This window comes from Pelobates fuscus, chromosome 2 (assembly GCF_036172605.1).
Source record: "Pelobates fuscus isolate aPelFus1 chromosome 2, aPelFus1.pri, whole genome shotgun sequence".
In the NCBI taxonomy this organism is placed as follows: domain Eukaryota; kingdom Metazoa; phylum Chordata; class Amphibia; order Anura; family Pelobatidae; genus Pelobates; species Pelobates fuscus.
In genome coordinates, this window is record NC_086318.1 from 348729164 (window position 1) to 348750753 (window position 21590).

At 40.7% G+C, this 21590-nt stretch overlaps 1 protein-coding gene across 2 annotated transcripts in view; it reads left to right on the forward strand.

Annotated features, from left to right (window-relative positions):
- Positions 1 to 472: 472 nt before the first annotated feature.
- Positions 473 to 21590, forward strand: part of OPRM1 (opioid receptor mu 1) — a 141031-nt gene continuing 119913 nt past the window's right edge. Inside the window, exon 1 of one of the 2 annotated variants that reach the window (XM_063441348.1) lies at positions 473 to 849. In XM_063441348.1, the coding sequence (XP_063297418.1) occupies positions 563 to 849 (287 nt within the window). In that variant the 5' untranslated portion in view covers positions 473 to 562. Of the gene's footprint in view, positions 850 to 10524; positions 10606 to 21590 lie in introns of those variants that run through there. The other variant, XM_063441349.1, reaches the window with a different exon arrangement.

Here is a 21590-nt window from a genome sequence, read left to right on the forward strand (position 1 = left end):
ATTTGTAGAGGGAGATAAAAGAATTTGGGAGAAATGGTTAAGATCGTCTTTATACCAGTGCAGGGTTGATATAGGAGGACAGCAGATTTATTGACCTGTCAGGACTTCAATCAGCCTCTCTCAGCATGCCTTACCGCTAGTTCCTGAGAGAAGGGGTAACACATCTCTATGGGTAACACACTTTAGCACGACAATGGTGATGTGCACGAGAGGCGGGGTATCTACATGTGCGTGATGCAGGTAGGACCTCTTGAGCTTGGAACAGAAGACAGAGGCACGTTGCACACTGCTGGGAAGACCACACAATTCTACTTCAAATCTACAGCATTCTATCGTGTTTGCCTTCTCTCCCATTGCCTAGTTACTTGTATCTGGCTGAAAGGTTTTCTCTCTGCCACTGTTCAGAGGAGGGGGGAGAAGAAGACGAAAAGGGGGGTGGGGAGGGGGGAGTAGGAGAAGAGGAGGAGGAGGAGGAAGATGTGAGAGAGGCTGAAGGGACTTTAGATATAGCAGTCACATCCTAGCACATCTTACCTATAAAGTATACCTTCCTGCACTCAAAATGGATAATACATTGAACATAGACTTGCCTTTTGCTGAGACACTATTCAACAGCACCATTGGAGGAGTGGGCTATGATGGACCCCTGTATGCCATGCGATGTCCCTTTGGTGCCATGGGAAATTCTACCAGGCTGGATGGAAACCAGTCCTACCTGTGCAACCGTCCAGATACTTATGGCGAGGACACCAACTCTATCGTCATAGCAATTATCATCACAGCTCTGTACTCCATGATCTGCGTGGTAGGGCTCTTTGGAAATGTCCTGGTCATGTATGTTATTGTCAGGTAAGCAATGCACCCCCCCCCCCTTTTCCAATGGCCCACAGATTGCCATTATACTCCTCCATACAGTTACCAAGGGTTGTATCTAACTGTGCTTGGGTTGTTACCATCACAAGGTAAACATATGGGTCCAAGACAGCCATTCTTCTCCATCATGCAGGTGATCAAAAGTTATTATGTATCAGAAAGCATTTCAGCATATCATATGTACTTTAGTTTTATTAAGTTGTGTCAGGAGGACCATGACCATGACCATGTTATGAGAGGTTATCATTTTAAACTATCAAAACAAAATGTCATAAACTCCAGGGTGAATTGAATAATTTAATGAAATTACAATTCAGAATAAAAAATGGTGGTATTTCGCACACATTATGTGTTTTAATTAAAATATGAAATTGTGGAGAACTGTTACTTGGAGTTGAACAGTTCAGTGAGTCAGCCAGTCAGTGATTGCACTTCATGTATTGTTATGATAAAGAAAGTTTCACCAATGTGAATGTGTGACTTTCCATATTCTGCAATTTGCACTACCTTAAAACATCACATAGATGTTTCAGTAATTTTAAACCAGTTGTTTTGGGGGGTTTGACATCATGATGCTACCAAAGTGTGTTGTGTATATACTCTGTGTGACCAATCATTGTAAAGGCAATGCTGTACAGGTGCAATCTGATTGATATGTATTACAAAAATACTAGATTTCGGTTGCTTTTATTATTTTAAAACCATATAGAAAAATATGGTGCCTTTTTTAATTTCAGGAAAGTGGATTTAATTGTAAAATAGTTGAGGTATGATCTAGAATGAAGAGCGATTATAGGACAATCATGCACTCAGGCAATTATGTGTAAACAGCGCCATCTTTTGGGAATGTTTCATATCAAAATGGAAGTGATAAAACTATATAATACATAAGTGCTACTGCAGTGCTAAAGGTATACAAGGTATACCTATATATGTGTGTGTGTATATATGTGCTTTAAAACATAATAATTAATAAAATAGAGTATATATATATATATATATATATATATATATATATATATATATATATATATATATATATATATATATATATATATATATATATACTCTATCTATATTGTAGGTATAATTATTGTTTATCCTTTAATATTTGTAATGTACAGTGGTTGATAGGGAAGACTGTACAATCAATGAACTTGTGTTCTATTTACTTTTCTGCTCTCACAATACTTACCCCAGCTAATCATGTCTCATCCACCTCTTCAGAGCCAGTGACATGTCAAGACTGCAAGAATAACACAGCATTTGCTTAACTGAATGTGCAATGTTCCCAAAATGCCTTAGTAAAACAGTGGTTAATCAAGAATTGATATCTGTATGTATAGTACCAATACAATAATGAAGGCAAAGGTATAATAAAACAAAAAATAACCAGTTTAGTTATTAAACTTGCAAAACATAGGCCAAAATTGCTTAGGTGGAAAAAAAAATCTTCAGGTTTGCTAAGTTCTAGATTTATTTCCCTAACTCTGATATTGTTTGTTTATTATATTCAATCACCATACCACAATTTGCTATTTAATGAAAAATATAAATCAACATAATCTTTCATTCCCAAGCAAAATATTCAGTAGCAGAAGATATTTTGAAATTGGTCTCCTAAACATAAACGGTTAAACAACATATTACAAGATGAAATGACACTTACACATCTACAGTGCATCCAAGCAGTATCAGATGTCATAAAAATATCAACACAGATATATTGTTTATGATAAAACCACATTTTTTTAAATGACCAATTTTTAAGGTTTTTACAAACTAATCAATGTTACAAATGTAATTTGCTTCAGTTTAATATATATATCTATATCTATATCTATCTATATATATATATATATATATATATATATATATATATATATATATATATATATATATATATATTGTTTTTGACTGCATTATCAATCAATGGATGCTTACATTGAAGAATAGATAATGTGTGAATGTTGTCTTGTCAATAATAAATGCATTAAAGCAGACAGGTAATCTGAGGGAAATTGTGCCACTGGGGATTTGTGGAGACATCATCTTGAATGATGAGGCAATTTCACTGCTATTTATCTTTGTATTACTTCTAGGGTCCTAGTTAGGGTGAGGTGCTCTTACGGATATATATATATATCCCAGACTGCCTGAATGGGAGTTAGACTCCAAGGCTGCAGCTGCTCTTTGTGGAAACAGCTTCTAATTCAATTTAGATTCATCAAGTAAGTGAAAACTCACTTACCTTCCTTTAAGCTCCAGGAAGAATTTTCACCTTGGAGAGAAAGTAATTTAGCTGCCAAATTCATTATAACCCTTTGACATTTTGCAAATTTGCTGAAATATGACAACTTCTACTCCTCCAAAATAGTAAAGAAATGTTCAAACAACAAACTTTACAGCTGCTTTCTAACAGTCAGAAATCAGAGATAATGGAGGGCTCTGATGTCACTCAGAGCAATATAGTTATCAATGCAGATTACAATAAGACTTTTAAATCCCTGTATTTTACAAAAAATGATTGAACAGTACTATAGTCTGTCAACATTTTGCTCAGACAGACATTGTTTTTAAAATTTTCTTGCCATTTTTAGGAAACTGCAGGGCTAGGAATGGTCTTAGGATCCTCAAATACCAATAAGTAGGGTATTTAACCATTTTTAGTTATTTATTTTTGTCTCTCCCGCTGTATTTGATAACAATGATATGTGTTCTTATGCTATTGTTTCTGATGAGGTGTATTAAGGAATAAAGTATAATACCTTAAAATTTTCTTCCTGTAAATGATGAATGAATGAATATATGAAAAAAAAAGCATTTTGTGAATGTAGTTCCCTTTATTCTTTTCTAAAACTGAATAACTATATGCACACCATATGTTTCAAACAAATCATATTCTAATATTTTGTAAACAAGTGCTTGGTAGTAAAGGGGCTGAACCTTTTTTTTCCTGACTTTTCTGCTACATTTTATTTATCTATGTTTCTGTAAAGTTCAATAATATATATAGCCCAACACTTTTTGTGCCAGTACGGTATATTAGCTGACCAGCAGACACTCAGTGACCTATTCACAGCATGGCTAGTTGTGTCAATTTTGGAACTAAAGTTTATAATGTATAGTGAGAAATCCAACGTTTGAAAGAAAGTTGACTTTTCTGTAAAGGTTATGGCTAGAAAAATACCTTTCTTATTATTACAGCGAAATCAATTTGGATATTTGTTAAGTTCCAACAGGAAGCAGATATGTCCATCGGAACTACTTTGTCCTTATCTGAGATGCATATTCAAATTGGGATTTTCAGATCAAGTTTATCATTCGTGTTTTGCATTTTAGGGATAATGCCTAAAGAAAATCCCCCTCCCAGATAATCCTGGTCTTCTCAATGATTTCAGGGGTGGCACTGTACCTACAGCATAAACTTTGAGCAATATGGATTCGGATTACACATATAGCAAACCAATGTTGCACCAACCATGTTGCATATGTATGGCTTGCTCCCCTCTTTCCAGAGAAAATATATACTGGCATTTTCTCCCAAGCTATCTTACCACTTCTAGAAATAAGGTATGGCAACAGGAACTACATCATTCAAAGTATCAGGATCATTTCTTCATATGTATTCTTGAACATAAGGTGCCTGGGGTCCCTTCCCAGACATCTAGTATCAGAAGTGCTACTATATCTGATCTGGAATTCTAAAATTCAAGATAGCTTTGTTTCATTTGGATTTATTTTTTTCCCTCGGCTTTTAGCTAATAGCTTGAAATAGAAGAAAGGATAAATATGCAGGCACACCTCAGGTTTCTTCTGATGGGCAGTCTTTTATTAGGAACAAAAAAGTGGAGACAATGTTTCATCTCCTCTCTGAGCCTTTATCAAGTCTTTTGGATATTTATCTTTTCTTCCATTTGATATCTCCAGGGATGGGCCCTACCATTCTGGAGAACCCTGCAGGAAGTATTCAACCTTCTTAGTGTGTGCATTATACTCTTGTTTTCTTGCAAACAACAGTAGCTTGAAAATAGGCTGACACTTGAAATGGTCACTTAAAAATGTTTTGGCAGTTGAGTAACCTTCCGAATTTAATACTATTCAAGATAAATTACATACTGTGTTATTGTATTTTTCACATAATAAAATGTTATTACCCAACATTTTCTTTATAAAATCACTTCTGTTTTCCATATTGATGTCTGAATTGTGTGATACTAGGGGCTAATTTTCCTGACAGCGTCATTGAAATGTAGTTTGGCTTTCCTGCTGTGTAGATTTGATGCTGACTGAGGTTAGCCAATGCTCATTTTAACATGTGATGCCGTAAGAAAGAGGGGTGGGCTTTAATTATTTTGCTGCCTGTAGGAAAAAGAAGGTTAACTAATCCACAAATCTAAATAATAAAAACAGTGTAATTTAATGCAAAAGACATGCAGAAAGAGGTTGGAAACTACTTTAAAGGGACACTATAGTCACCTAAACAACTTTAGCTTAATGAAGCAGTTTTGGTGTATACAACATGCCCCTGCAGCCTCACTGCTCAATCCTCTGCCATTTAGGAGTTAAATTCCTTTGTTTATGAACCCTAGTCACACCTCCCTGCATGTGACTTGCACAGCCTTCCATAAACACTTCCTGTAAAGAGAGCCATATTTAGGCTTTCTTTATTGCAAGTTCTGTTTAATTAAGATTTTCTTATCCCCTGCTATGTTAATAGCTTGCTAGACCCTGCAAGAGCCTCCTGTATGTGATTAAAGTTCAATTTAGAGATTGAAATACAATTATTTAAGGTAAATTACATCTGTTTGAAAGTGAAACCAGTTTTTTTTTCATGCAGGCTCTGTCAATCATAGCCAGGGTATGTGTGACTAGGGCTGCATAAACAGAAACAAAGTGATTTTACTCCTAAATTACAGTGAATTGAGCAGTGAAATTGCAGGGAAATGATCTATACACTAAATCTGCTTTATTTAGCTAAAGTAATTTAGGTGACTATAGTGTTCCTTTAATTATTTTAAAAAATATTCACTTTACACAGCATGCAATAAATATTTCTAAAGTAAGTTACCATCTGATTGAAAAGTAAACATGTAGGCTGTGTGAGTCACAGCCAGAGGAGGTGTAGTTAGGGCTGCATGGACTGAAAATGATTTAACTCCTAAATAGCAGTGCATTGACTTGTGAGACTTTAGAGGTATAATCTATACACAAAAACTGCTTCATTAAGTCAAAGATGGTTTGGTGACTGTAATGTCCCTTTAAAGGAACACTTCAAGCACTGCACTGTGGTGCGTATGGTGCCAGGAGTATGCTGGAACCCTCCCAATGTAAGTAGCAAAACTGTTTACTAACAGCTTGACTTCTTACCTGTGGTACGCCAGGCCCCTCTGTCTGCCTCCGAGTTCTGCAGAGGCTTTTTGGGATTGGGTGGCTGTCAGGGGATCACCTTGCTGTCCTGAAAATTGGCAAGTGTAATTTTGACAGTTTATCATTGTTAGCCCCAAGTCCCCTGTAACACTGAGAGAGAAATAACACCTCCAATTACATGTTAAGTGACAGTACTACTTTAAAGCACCATAAAATGTACCCTTGGGCTGATGCCCCCAATCATTTTGCCACATAGGGATGCCCTGTAGTGCCTGAAGCTCTCTTCCTAAGCTAAGCCCAGTGTCAGGATGCACCATAGACCCAACACACAGAACCCAACTTAACAATACAAAAGTAGATGGGAGCAGAGACTAATGCATATTACCAGTCCTTAGAGTGGTGGACTTAATGCAAAATGGAAAAGTACAAGGCAAGCCAAGGTCAGAAACTACAAGAAATACATGCTCTCGCATAACCAGTAAGTAGAAACCATGACAGGACATACTACAAAAGCTAAAATGGACTTATATATCCTTTAGCTGGCAGGGCTTGGTAAATTTGGCTCATGTGATGCCAGAACCTGCATGCCTGTCTCCGGCATGGTGACACAAGCACATAAGCATCACTAACCTGGTTTGTGGAGGTGGAGTCATAAAAAAGGATCCAGTGTGCAACAGCCAGCATTGGAGAGGATTCCAGAAAGAGTAGCAATGAGATAGCCCTGCACACCAGAGTTTTGATCAGGAGAGCTACATGAAGCATCCACTAGAAGCTTCTGACTCTCAGACAGAAAAGGGAAGGTGCGGGAAGCAATGCCAGGTGGACTTCAGTTAAACAATCTAATCAATAGAAACTTATTTGGCTACATACAGTAGGTTGACCAAGGCAGCGTTGGCACTATAACCACTCTGGAACATTGTAATGGCATGGTGCTTGGATTGTTCCTTTAATCATAGTCAGTGCAGTTGCTTCACTGATGCCTAACATTTCAACTAACACATAAACACACACATATATATATATATATATATATATATATATATATATATATATATATATATATATAAAGTAACTCATAAAGCTGTAGAGCATTCATATCATTAACAATCCTCTAAGTATGGTAGAAGTAATCCAACTTTAGAAAGTCACATATACCTTTCTTGAACTGACTATTAAAAATGGATAGGCTGACAATGTTCTTGATTTAGTTTAAAATTAAGATATAAAAACGAAGTCACATAGCTTCTTACCCATAATTGTGACATAGTTTTCAGTGAAAGGGTGAAAAAAGTGGAAACTTCTGTTCCCTACTCCACAGAGAGAACCTAGCATGAAGTTTGCTCTATTCCAAAACCTTTGTAGTAAACAATGGTTTAATGATAATGGGTAAGAGCTGCATGGCCACCCTTACTTTTTAACCTATCCAGTGGGATGTAATACATTTTCTCAACATTTTGCATTTCAGGGGCCATAGGAACCATTATTAATTAAGGGAGCTGCACTATGCTTACCACTATTAATTTCTAGGTTATTGGAACATTAATAAGTTGTCCTCTTTACTAGAATGTACTGGAATGTTTTTCCAGGCCCTCTAATACTAAATAGTACGGGCTCTGGTACCAATAATGTTAAAAAAAAACCTTCTAAATATAAGTGTTTACTTATCCCTCTACAAATGCCCCCTATAAAAATAGTAACAGAAGCCTAATTTTCTATCAATTCTTCCAAAAACATTTATTTTATGTTACCCAATCCAACATCATACTCTCTAAAACTCATCTTCTGCCACCGATATATAGGTATCCAATCTTAAATATCTGACATACTTTAAAAATGGTAGATGACAAAATTATTGGAACCACCAGCAGCTTTGTAAAATGTATCTCTCAAGATTTATTGAATAGTATATATTGTAAATGAACACTATAGGCACCCAAACCACTTCATGTTTATTAAGTTGGCTTCGTGCCATATGCCCCCGTTTTAACCTTGCAGCAGAAAACATTGCTGTTCCTTGCAGGGTTAGCCTGCCTCTAGTGGCTGTCATACTGATAGCCACTAGAGGTACTTCCCTGAAATAGTGAAATAAACTCCACTATTTCAGTCAGGTGGTCTGATTGGCCCAGTGGGATGTTTTGCATCCATGTCCATGCATTAGAAAGCATTGGATTGGCTGAGATCATCGATCCCAATGATCTTAGCCAAGGAAGTGGGACCAGCTGCAGAAGAAGCACCTGGGGGGAGTTAGGCATACACATTTGTATCCCCGATGCTATAGTGTTCCTTTAATGATGAATGGCATAAAGTGTAGTTACCCCTTTATTATTACGGGGTTGTAAGACTCTTAGGCATTTATAAAGTATACAGAATAAAATCTAAAATAGTAATACTTATAATAATATGTGTTTTTCTGTTCTGAAAAGATGATTTTGCCTTATTGGTTGCGCTTGTGTAGTGTCTTTGTTCAGCATGCATTAAATACACAGCTAATGGTTCATTTGCTAGGGGTCAAATGTTAATTGGCTGCAGGTGAAGCAGCCACATTGATCTGGTTGTATTGACAGCTTCCATTCCAGCTATTAGCTATATAAAGTCACATAGGATTTGTTCCTTTTTTATTGCTTGTCAAACTTTAAATCAGTGTGCTCTAAATTTGCAGAAACTGGTCCATGAAGCCCCAGTGCTCAATATATTTAATAAAAATGAGGCGAGAGATGAACTAATTCAATGGTTTGTAAAAAAGGATTTACTTGCAACATAGAGGAGGTGGTAAAATCAATGAAAAGCCTGCGTGTACGGATTACTCAATACCTCATATTGTAGCTACTCTATTACTGTAGTGTTTTTTTTTTTTACTATGGTGAATAAACCCCAGCCTTACAGAATCAGCCCCCATGTACACATATATATCCAACAGTCTCAAAAATGAATAAAATATCTGTAAATTATTTCTAGTATGTGCTTTATTAATAGCTTTAATAAATCACCAGATAATTTGCGCTGGAATTTATCAACTGGAAGATATATCGGCACCAGTAACCTGAATTGGCAGTCAGGCAAATCAGTAGACTTGGAGATTCATTTAATTCTGAACTGCAATTCATCCCCTTGTGGGTCGATCAGGTGACCGTACAAATTCCAGATTTCTGAACAGCAATATAGACTAATCATAAAGCAAGCACCTCTTTCAATGGACGACCATGTTCACTTTGATTTGTAATTCAAAATTCCACCTTGGAATGGCACCCTACTTGTTTAAAACCTTTTTTGGCATGGCCAGCTCTGTGTATGAATTTCAAAATCATAATGTATAAAGACTGTAAGACCTGATGAATAAATAAAAGATAAAGTTGAGTTCTTCTTGTGATTTGTTACACTGATCACATAATCTACTTCTCATGTGTCTGCACAGCGCTTTATGTTATCACTTTTTTGTTATAAAAAATCTATTTGTCCCGACGGGATCCCTTGTATGCTTGTGCAGTAAAACAGTCAAAGCACTAAATTACTGATTGCACATCAGAATTTTAGCACTCACTCAGAATAAGTATGAATATGAAATTATTCTACTTCCACAATCTTCATTTCTATTCATGAATAGGAAGGACGTCTACTATATCAATATACAGGTGATGTGTGAGTACAGCATGTGCATCACGCATTTCTGAGCCGTGTTACTTGATGGTATCCAGTCTAACAATGAATTATACATGTAGCTTGGATGGAAAATGTGGAGGAGAATGGCAGCTGGGTAAGTACACTGTTTAATATCTAATATATGACATAACAGTTAACCAGATATAATGATATACTTGAATGATACAACATACGCTACATAAGTTTTCACTCTTTCATACTCCTTTCCAACTTTAGGAGGCTGTGGATATTGATACTCACCAAGCCTGCCAAACCTTTGTGCCTAATCCTCAAAGACCAACACAGGAGCACTACCGTGGGGTTGATCTTGGGTCAAAGCATGTGACAGGACCATCCTTTTACCTTTTAAAAACAAGAGTGTGGTGTCTGGATATTACAGGTGTTGGCTTAAACAATCTAATTACAATTTGGAGTGTGACTCTATCCTAGGGTCTTTTATTCTCCAGAACGTGGCTGTGGAGGCATCGGGGAAATCCAGCATGTGGAATGTGAGCATGCTTCAATAAATAAATCTTAGCACACAGAAAATGGGTACAGATTATCCAGCAATACTTTAGCTGTAAGTATGATCTGCTGTACACCAATATCAAAAATCTTTGAATGGTATGACACATTTTCTATATTTTTGATAACTCTGTGCTATTTTTGTTTCACATTTCTAGGATGTTGTATGGATTGCTGATAGATGAAAATATTGCAAAGCAGGTAAGTCACACATACCCATCCTCCTGCATGTTAAGGATGGTAATTTTGGTTCAAGGAGTTCCTAAGTGCTCCACGGTTAAATTTCTTCCGTGTCAAAGTGTCTTATTCTTTCCTATACAGTTTCACATACATACACAGCCAAGTGCACACTGTCCTAAACAGGTACAACATTTCAAACACAGTCAAAGGCCCAAACACAGACAGCCAGGGGCGCACAGTAAAATGCAAAGTCACAGGCTTACAGTCACCCCACACATAGTTACAGGCAAGTAGTCATAGTCACATACAGGTACAGTCATGCAGTCACACACAGTAACACACAGAAACAGACATACAGTTACCAAATTCTCTTACTTTCTGGGCAGTGGAGGGGAGCAGAGGTCTTGCAGCCCCTCGTGTTTAGTGGTTGGGGAATAAGGGACTCCTTCCTGTTACCCCCTCCGTATGCATACTAGACTTGGGAGCCACCAAATTTTAGTTTCACCTGAATATATTTGGTTGGAAAAAAATTAATTTTATCTAAACCAAGTTTAATCTTTTGTTCATTCATTTTCTAATGAAATGTGCCCTTTATTTTCGTCTTGAAATTTCATTGCTAATGAAATTTTGATCTGTGCAGGGGACCGCACCTGCATCTTGCACCCTTGTGGGATTGCCATATTTAAGTGTACCAAATTAGGGAGTTGTGTAGTAGATAGATTCTTTTTGGTATCCCTATGGAAATCTCACAAGGATTAGGGAGCTATCATCTATGAAGCTAAAAAGACTAAACTTATGATAAGCCCTTCTTTTTTCATAATTTTGGTCTTTTAGACAAATAAGTTTAAAATACTTCTTATTAGTATTGTAGTATTAGTAAATAAGGGAGATTAAATAAGGCAGTTTAAACCCTCCCTCCTGCCCATACCTGCTCTGTCAGATGTTGGGGCATGTCTTCTAAACAGCAAGCAGTCAGTGGCTGCTCACTGTTATAAAACAAAATCTAGTGACTAATCCAGTAAACGAGGACCAGGCACAGGTCTGCCATGGCCCTATGATGGTGAACCTAAAAAAATAATTAACTGAGGGGGACATAGTGTCTCCCCTTGCTTCTACCCATGCCACATGAGTGGGGGCAATTAAACTAAATGGGGACTTCAAGCCCCACCAGGGGTCACAGGTGGGGGCTATTAAAGCTTTAAATAGGATGACATTATGTCCACTATTAAGCCCCCACCAACTGTCACTGGTTTGGGCCATAAATAATAATGGGTGGTGGATCTATATCACAACCCTCCCCTCCCCCCAGGGGAGGAATTTTTTTTTTTATTTTAACCCACTCGCCACCAATGGGTAAGCGCAGTGGGGACACAGTGTACTCCATTACTACTTTAAGCACCCCAACTTGACGCATATTGGTGGGGGCTGGAGGTAACACTATGCCCCCCCCCCCCCAGTTAATTATTTTATAAGGTGCATCACCATGGGGGCATGGAGGATCTGTTCTAGGTCCCTCTTTATTGTATTAGTGACTGGGCAGCAATAGCAATAGTTTCCCAGTGGCTTGTCTTTTTTTTTTTACAGCAAGCAGGCAGCGAACAGTTGACATGCCTCTACTCGCAGCACAACTGGTATGGGCAGGAGGGAGTGCTAAACATTATATATATTTAACCTTCTATTGACTGCATAGGATGAGGGGGCATGGGGGAATTTAGGAAGCGGTGAGGAGCTGTTTCTATTCTTAAATATTACAAGGAGGGAAATGCAACCTGGGAGCTATAAAACAAATGAACAAAAGAACAAATTGCATGGACGAAATTCTGTCCAACAAGCAATTCAGTCTTTGTTTCACACCATATAATTTATATTTGGTTATTCACCTTTGGGACAAATGGACATATAGCCAAAATTCAGACAAACTAATGCCCAGGTTTAATGCATACTATGCAGTTAATAGACAGTGGGTGCTGGTGGCTTATATTTCCTTTCCCACTGCCTATACCAGAGAGGCAGCACCCTCACCGCTAGACTTAGACTGGGTAAGTCTTGTACCCAGGTCCCATGCAGTCATGCTACGAAAAGTGATACATTGCGCTGCTGTGTGTACCCTCCTCTGTCACTCAGAATGGAACTTCCCTTAGTACACTACTGGAGAATAGAAATGTCGCGAATTTCCGCAAATGTTCGCGAACGGGCGGACCGCCATAGACTTCAATAGGGAGGCGAATTTTAAAACCCACAGGGACTCTTTCTGGCCACAATAGTGATGGAAAAGATGTTTCAAGGGGACTAACACCTGGACTGTGGCATGCCGGAGGGGGATCCATGGCAAAACTCCCATGGAAAATTACATAGTTGATGCAGAGTCTGGTTTTAATCCATAATGGGCATAAATCACCTAACATTCCTAAATTGTTTGGAATAACCTGCTTTAAAACATCAGGTATGATGTTGTATCGATCAGGTAGTGTAAGGGTTACGCCCGCTTCACAGTGACAGACCAAACTCCCCGTTTAATGCACCGCAAACAACCGCAAACAGTCCATTTGCACAACCGCAAACTACCCATTTGCACAAGGTTGGATACCAAGCTAGTCATGTCCCGTTCCTTGTCCTCACTGATGTCATTGAAGGTCTCTTCCTCCACCCAGCCACGTACAACACCAAGGGTCCCCGAAAGGTGACAACAAGCCCCTTGGGACGCCTGCTGTGTTTGGTCTTCCACCTCCTCAAAGCCACCTTCCTCCTCTGACTCCTCTTCTTCAGACTCCTCTCTCTGCGTTGCCTCTCTCTGCGTTATTATAAGGTGTGTTAAGTAGTACTATTCCTATCAGTTTACTCCCTGTTATGTCCCCTATCAGGGGACGTGTATATGGCATCGATTTTAGGAACCGGGAGATGGAAAAAGATGCTTGGTCAGTCCCCCTACAAATTTGGGGCACTGCGCATGCAATCTAATGTGCCACCAGATAGGAGTGGTGTGTTAAGTAGTACTATTCTTATCAGTTTAATCCCTGTTACGTCCCCCTCATCAGGCCTTTTTTAGTCGAATGTATCGCCCACTGTCAGTCCCTTCAGGATCCATCCCTCATTCATCTTAATAAAGGTGAGATAATCTAGACTTTTTTGACCTAGGCGACTCTTCCTCTCAGTGACAATACCTCCTGCTGCACTGAAGGTCCTTTCTGACAGGACACTTGAAGCGAGGCAGGCCAGAAGTTCTATCGCAAATTGTGATAGCTCAGGCCATAGGTCAAGCCTGCACACCCAGTAGTCAAGGGGTTCATCGCTCCTCAGAGTGTCGATATCTGCAGTTAAGGCGAGGTAGTCTGCTACCTGTCGGTTGAGTCGTTTTCTGAGGGTGGACCCCGAAGGGCTGTGGTGATGCGTAGGACTTAAAAAGCTCCGCATGTCCTCCATCAACAACACATCTGTAAAGCATCCTGTCCTTGCCAGCGTGGTCGTGGGAGGAGGAGGATTACTTTCACCTCTTCCCCTGTTAGATTCCCGTTGTGCTGTGACATCACCCTTATACGCTGTGTAACGCATACTTTTAAATTTATTTTGGAACTGCTGCATCCTTTTCGACTTGCGGTAATTTGGTAACATTTCAGGCACTTTCTGCTTATACCGGGGGTCTAGTAGCGTGGGCACCCAGTACAGGTCGTTCTCCTTCAGCCTTTTTATACGAGGGTCCCTCAACAGGCACGACAGCATGAAAGACCCCATTTGCACAAGGTTGGATGCCGAGCTACTCATGTCCCGTTCCTCGTCCTCAGTGATCTCAATGAAGGTATGTTCTTCCCCCCAGCCACGTACAACACCACCGGTATCAGATAGGTGACAACGAGCACCCTGGAATGCCTGTTGTGGTTGGTCTTCCTCCTCCTCCTCAAAGCCACATTCCTCCTCTGACTCCTCTTCCTCACAATCCTCTTCGAGCGTTGCCGCAGGTCCAGCAAGCGATGCTGATAAGGCTGTTTCTGGTGGTGATGGTGACCACAACTCTTCCTCTTCCTCTTCACGCTCATCTACGGCCTGATCCAGCACTCTTCGCAGGGCACACTCCAGGAAGAAAACAAATGGTATGATGTCGCTGATAGTGCCTTCGGTGCGACAGACTAGGTTTGTCTCTTCCTCAAAAGGACGCATGAGCCTACAGGCATTGCGCATGAGCCTCCAGTAATGTGGCAAAAAAATTCCCAGCTCCGCAGAGAATGTCCTAGCACCCCGGTCATACAAATAGTCGTTAACAGCTTTTTCTTGTTGGAGCAGGCAGTCGAACATTAGGAGTGTTGAATTCCAACGTGTCGGGCTGTCGCAAATCAAGCGCCTCACTGGCATGTTGTTTTGCCGCTGGATATCTGAAAAGTGCGCCATGGCCGTGTAGGAACGCCTGAAATGGACACACACCTTCCTGGCCTGCTTCAGGACGTCCTGTAAGCCTGGGTACTTATGCACAAAGCGTTGTACGATCAGATTACACACATAAGCCATGCACGGCACATGTGTCAATTTACCCAACTTCAATGCCGCCAACAAATTTATTCCGTTGTCACAAACCACTTTGCCAATCTCCAGTTGGTGCGGAGTCAGCCACTGATCCACCTGTGCGTTCAGGAGTGCTGGTCTGGTGCGACTCTCTGCTTTAAGGCAAGTCAACCGCAAGATGGCGTGACACTGCCGTATCCGGGAGGTGGAATAGTACCTGGGGAGCTGGGGGGGTGCCGTTGATGTGGAGAAAGACGCAGCAGCAGAAGAGGACTCAGCCGAGGAGGTTATGGAAGAGGATGGAGTAGGAAGAGTAGAGGAGGTGGCAGCAGGCCTGCCTGCAAGTCGTGGCGGTGTCACCAACTCCTCTGCAGAGCCACGCATTCCATGCTTGGCAGCCATCAGCAGGTTTACCCAATGCGCAGTGTAGGTGATATACCTGCCCTGACCATGCTTTGCAGACAAGGTATCAGTGGTCAGATGGACCCTTGCCCCAACACTGTGTGCCAGACATGCCATTACTTCCTTTTGCACAATCGAGTACAGGTTGGGGATTGCCTTTTGTGCAAAGAAATTTCGGCCGGGTACCTTCCACTGCGGTGTCCCAATAGCTACAAATTTTTTGAACGCCTCAGACTCCATCAGCTTGTATGGTAAAAGCTGGTGGACTAAGAGTTCAGACAAGGCAGCTGTCAGATGCCGGGCAAGGGGGTGACTTTGTGACATTGACTTCTTACGCTCAAACATGTCCTTGACAGACACCTGACTGTGGGCAGATGAGCAGGAACTGCTCAAGGCGAGAGACGGAGTGGCGAATGGTTGAGAGGGGGCAAGGAGGACAGCAGTGGTTGACGTGGCTGAAGATGCTGGACCAGGAGGAGGATGGCGGCTTTGAGTTTGTGTGCTGCTTCTACTGATGTGTTGATCCCATAGGTGTTTGTGATGTGCGATCATGTGCCTTCGCAAAGCAGTTGTACCTAGGTGGATTTTGGACTTCCCACGACTCAGTTTCTTTTGGCACAGGTTGCAAATGGCATCACTGTTGTCAGAGGCAGACACACAAAAAAAATGCCACACTGCTGAGCTCTGCAATGATGGCATTCTGGTGGTGGCAACAGCATGCGTTGATTGGCGTGCTGTCTGGCTGACCCCGGGTGCCGATGCATGCTGTCTGACTGTGCCACTAGCTCCTTGTGACGACCTCCCCCTGGATCCAAGTCGTCTCCTCCTCCTCTCTGTCTCCCCATCTGAACTTTCCCCCTGTTCTTCATCTCTTCTAGCGGGCACCCACGTGACATCCACGGACGCATCGTCATCATCAACCGCTTCACTTCTATCTGACAACTCAGCAAAGGAAGCAGCAGCGGGTACAACATCATCATCATCACACCGTAAGTCCATCTGTGTGTAACTCTGCTGCCTGACTGAGACATATCCCTGTTATCTACATCCTCTGGCAATAATGGTTGTGCATCACTCATTTCTTCCAACTGATGTGTGAATAACTCCTCTGATAGATCAAGTGAAGCGGCTGTGGTGCTAGTGTTGGTGGTGGTGGCAGGCGGGCGAGTGGTAACTTGAGAGTAGCCCGAAGCTAAGATGGAGGAGGATGGTGCGTCAAGGTTCCGAGCGGAAGCTGTAGAAGATTGGGTGTTCTGTGTTAGCCAGTCAACTATGTCCTCAGATCTTTTCGAGTTCAGGGTACGTGGCCTCTGAACACTGGGCATTATTCTAGGGCCAAAGGGAATCACAGCACCACGACCACGACGGCCCCTGCAGGGTGGCCTGCCTCTGCCTGTCATTTTTTTTTTCGATTAGTGGTACTATGCTTGCAAGCTACTGTGACAACAGATATGAGTGGCACTGTGCACTGGCAGAAGTTGGCAGAGTAGACGCTGTAGGCCTGACACACACGCTTGCAGACCACTAACTGCTATTCAATCTATTACAGTCAAAATTGTATTTTTTTTTTAAATGTACACTACTGTTACACCAGATATGAGTTGCACTGGTGTGACACTGTGCCCTGGCAGGCCCTGAAACGCACACGCATGAAGGAAACTGACTGCTATTATTTCACAGTCAAAAAAGGCCCTGAAACGCACACGTGTGAAGGAAACTGTTATTATTTCACAGTCAAATTTCTATTTTTTTTTTAAATATACACTACTGTTACACCAGATGTGAGTTGCACTGGTGTGACACTGTGCCCTGGCAGGCCCTGAAATGCACACGTGTGAAGGAAACTGACTGCTATTATATTACAGTCAAAAAAGTTTTTTTTTTTTTTTTAAATGCAAGCTATTGTGACACCAGATATGAGTGGTGGCACTGGGCAAGTGGGCACAGTATACGCTGTGAGCCTGACACACACGCTGGCAGGCAACTGCAATTAGATTACACAAAAAAAAAAAAGCAGACTGATGTTCTAAAAAGGGCTTTTTGGGGTGCTGTCCTTACAGCAGAGATCAGATGAGTCCTTCAGGACTGTAGTGGACACTGAATACACTAGCCTAGCTATCGATTTCCCTATTAAATCAGCAGCAGCTACACTGCTCTCACTAAGAATGCAGCTTCAGGGGGGCGGGGCCTAGCTGTCATGGAGGAAAGACGCATTTCGTGTGAGCTCCCTCAATATCTCACTTTAAGCAGCTATCAACAAGCGAATTTCACCCCAGAAGGGGATGACCCAGCAATGTTGCTCCTACCTGACCGACCCGACATGCTTAATAGCGGTCAGCAACTCTACAGAGTCTTACTTACCTCTGCGTGGCAAGTGTGGCCTGGAGCTCACCGGACGAGAGAGGCGGCCGATCTCCCGATCCTGGGATGCCCAGGAGCAGCTACTTCCCGGCTGGAGCTCCGTTACCCCCCCCCCCCCCCCCGGACCGGTGGGGGTTATCCCGGTCCACCCCCGAGAGGCTGTCTGGAGCTAATATATACCCTGTTCCAAATTATTATGCAAATTCTATTGTCACAAAGATTAAATATTTTGTTTTTCAGTTTAACTCATGGATGGCATGAAACACCTGTGATAATTAGATTGCCAGGTGAGCCCAATAAAGGAAAAACTACTAAAGGAAGGTGTTTCACATTATTAAGCAGAGCACCATTTTCATGCAATATGGGGAAGAAAAAGGATCTCTCTGCTGCCGAAAAGAGTGAAATAGTTCAATGCCTTGGACAAGGTATGAAAACATTAGATATTTCACAAAAACTTAAGCGTGATCATCGCACTATTAAGAGATTTGTGGCTGATTCAGAGCACAGACGGGTTCGTGCAGATAAAGGCACATTGAGGAAGGTTTCTGCCAGATCCATGCATCAGATCAAGAGAGCAGCTGCTAAAATACCATTACATAGCAGCAAACAGATATTTGAAGCTGCTGGTGCCTCTGGAGTCCCACGGACATCAAGGTGTAGAGTTCTCCAGAGTCTTGCAACTGTGCATAAACCTTCTATTCGGCCACCACTAAACGGCTGCATTGGGCAGAACAATACATGAAGACTATTTTTCAAACAGTCCTGTTCACTGATGAGTGCCGTGCAAGCCTGGATGGTCCAGATGGATGGAGTAGTGGATGGTTGTTGGACGGCCACCCTGTTCCAACAAGGCTGCAACGTCAGCAAGGCAGTGTTTTGGCCCGGAATCATGGGAAGAGAGCTGGTCAGCCCCTTTAGGGTCCCCGAAGGTGTAAAGATGACATCTGCAAAGTATGTGGAGTTTCTGACTGACCACTTTTTTCTCTTGTACAGAAAGAAGAACTATGCTTTCCGTAATAAAATCATCTTCATGCATGACAATGCACCATCTCATGCTGCAAAGAATACCTCTGCATCAATGGCTGCTATGGGGATAAAAGGAGAGAAAGTCATGGTGTGGCCTCCATCCTCCCCTGACCTCAATCCTATTGAGAACCTTTTGGAGCATCCTCAAGCAAAAGATCTATGAGGGTGGGAGAGGCAGTTTATATCCAGGCTATTCTGACATCTTGCAAACAAATTCAAGCAGAAACTGTCCAAAAACTCACAAGTTCAATGGATGCAAGACTTGTGAAGCTGCTATCAAATAAGGGGTCTTATGTTAAAATGTAACGTGACCTGTTATAATGTTTAAAAAGTAAAAATGTTGTTATAAGTTTGATTGAAATAGCTTTTGATTTCAGTAAATATGCTACAAACACAACAAATGACACTTTTCAGTTCTTTACAACCTAAAAAGTGTTTTGAAACTTAATGTGCATAATAATTTGGAACAGTGCATTGTAAGTTTTTTATGTTTAAAAAAAATACTGTTATCATTAGGAGGTTTGTTCAATAAAATTTGAATTGCACTCTTAATAGTTGATAACGAGAATTATGCTGCATGTTATTTACATCAATTATTTAGGTAAATGAGAAAAAGAAAAATATAATTATATAATTTGCATAATAATTTGGAACAGGGTGTATACATATATATATATATATATATATATATATATATATATAAAATAAAAATAATCAATAAATGCATTGAAAAACATGAAGAAAAAAATAATAATAATAATAATACATAATAATACATAAATGTCTCTCTCTCTCTCTCTCTCTCTCTCTCTCTCTCTGTATATATATATATATATATATATATATATATATATATATATATATATATATATTTGTGTTAGGTGCTTATGATAGTACAGTGTGAAATACCACAATTAAATGTAGGATAGTAAAAAGAGCAAGTCGGCTGTGGTGTGCCAGAACCGACGATGAGGTAGGCCTGAGAATGAAGAGGGCAAAATTAAGTAATCAAAATTTATTACAGACAGCCAATACAGATACATTTATCAACCAGACATGTTTTTGAAAGAATCCCTTAATTCTTTTACTGGGTTTGGTATATATCGTGAATAAGCGGATGACTTCCAGCGTCCCAGTGTTTTTATAACATGACTCGGAATGTTAACACTGGAGGCTTTGGACGCTGCTCCCATACGAAAGGAGTGCCCTGAGTAGTTAGTTGCGTTGAGGCCCAGTTGAGTGAGCAAGGACCTTATGTAGGTCATGAAGGTTGTAGTGGTGAGTACTGAACCTTGTAACTGTAGTAATGGTTGTGAGGGTAGTAAGTTATGATGCTGTATGTATGCATCAAGAACCCTGACGGGACACCATCTGTTGTGTGTGGGATAGTACGGAATGTTTACTGGTATGTGCTGACTGGTTTTGGAGTGAGATAAAGTCAGAATGTAGTGATCCATGTGTTTTGTTAAGTGGGAATAGAGGAGGATAGGAGTAGATGGGGTTGTGGTGGTTGTAGTGAACTCTCTAGGTCTTAGAAATCCATAGAAAGCTATGTATATTGCTGTTTTGATGATAGAATTTGTATTGGTGTCAAACGGTTTTAAATCAAGCAGGTTAGACAATGCTTGGAAGATATGGTTATCTATGGGTAGCCTCTGTGCTGTATGTGTGGGTTCTGATTTCTGAATGCTTATGAGTATGGTCTTAATCTGGTGAGAGGCCATGAAACTATTGTTATTTGGGTGTAAGATTAGCATATGGTGTTGAATGCCAGTGAGATAGAGTTTGATGGTGTTATATGACATTTTAAGTTTAAGGCGGCAAAAAGAAGCAAAACCCCAAAAAGATGTCATAACAAATGGTTGCATGATGTTATGTTCCAGAAGGAATCTTTTGAATAGTGTAAAAGCCCTGTTGTATGTTTTGTGTGTATTTTTTGATAGTGCTAATTGGGACAATGTCATGCTATGCTGCATGATGGTTTCTAGTCCAGTATGAGTTGTTGAAATGTTGGAGTGGTGGTGGCTGTGGGCGCAGCTGACGGGAGTGCTTGATGAAAAGCCTGAAATGTAAAGCAAGACAAATTGTCAGCAGCTGTGTTACATATACCTGGAACATGGAAACAACATAGAAAGAAATTATGACAAGCTGCCAACCAAGTGAGTTTCCTCAGAAATCTCATGATCGTAAGGGATTTGGAACGACCTTTGTTGATGATGTGACAGGTTGCCTGGTTGTTTGAGTAACAACAAACTGGCATATTAGCCCATAAATGACCCCATGCTACGGCAGCCGCCACGATGGGATAGATCTCAAAAAGAGCTGAGTTAGTAGAAAAACCTGCCAAATCCTGAACTGCTGAAGGCCAGCTGCCCCAAAGCCATTCGTTCCCAAAAATACTTTTACCATTCCAAGTGGTTAAAAATCTCTTCCACATGTTTAGATCTGTCATAGCTTGGGTATCTAAGGACAACCTGTGTGTGTCATGTAGGAAAAGTGGAAAAAGATGCAATAGTCGTGATATAAAGGAGCGGCCTTGAGGTATGATGCGCATAGCAAAATTTAGTGATCTCAGCAGTGACTGTAGCTCTTTGCGGTTGCAAGTACCGAGCTGAAGGTATCTGTTGATGTAAGTAAGAATGTTCTCTATCTTGTCGTGTTGGTAGGCTCGCTTGCATTGTGGCTGAGTCTAATTGAATACCCAGAAAAGTGATAATCGTGTCTGG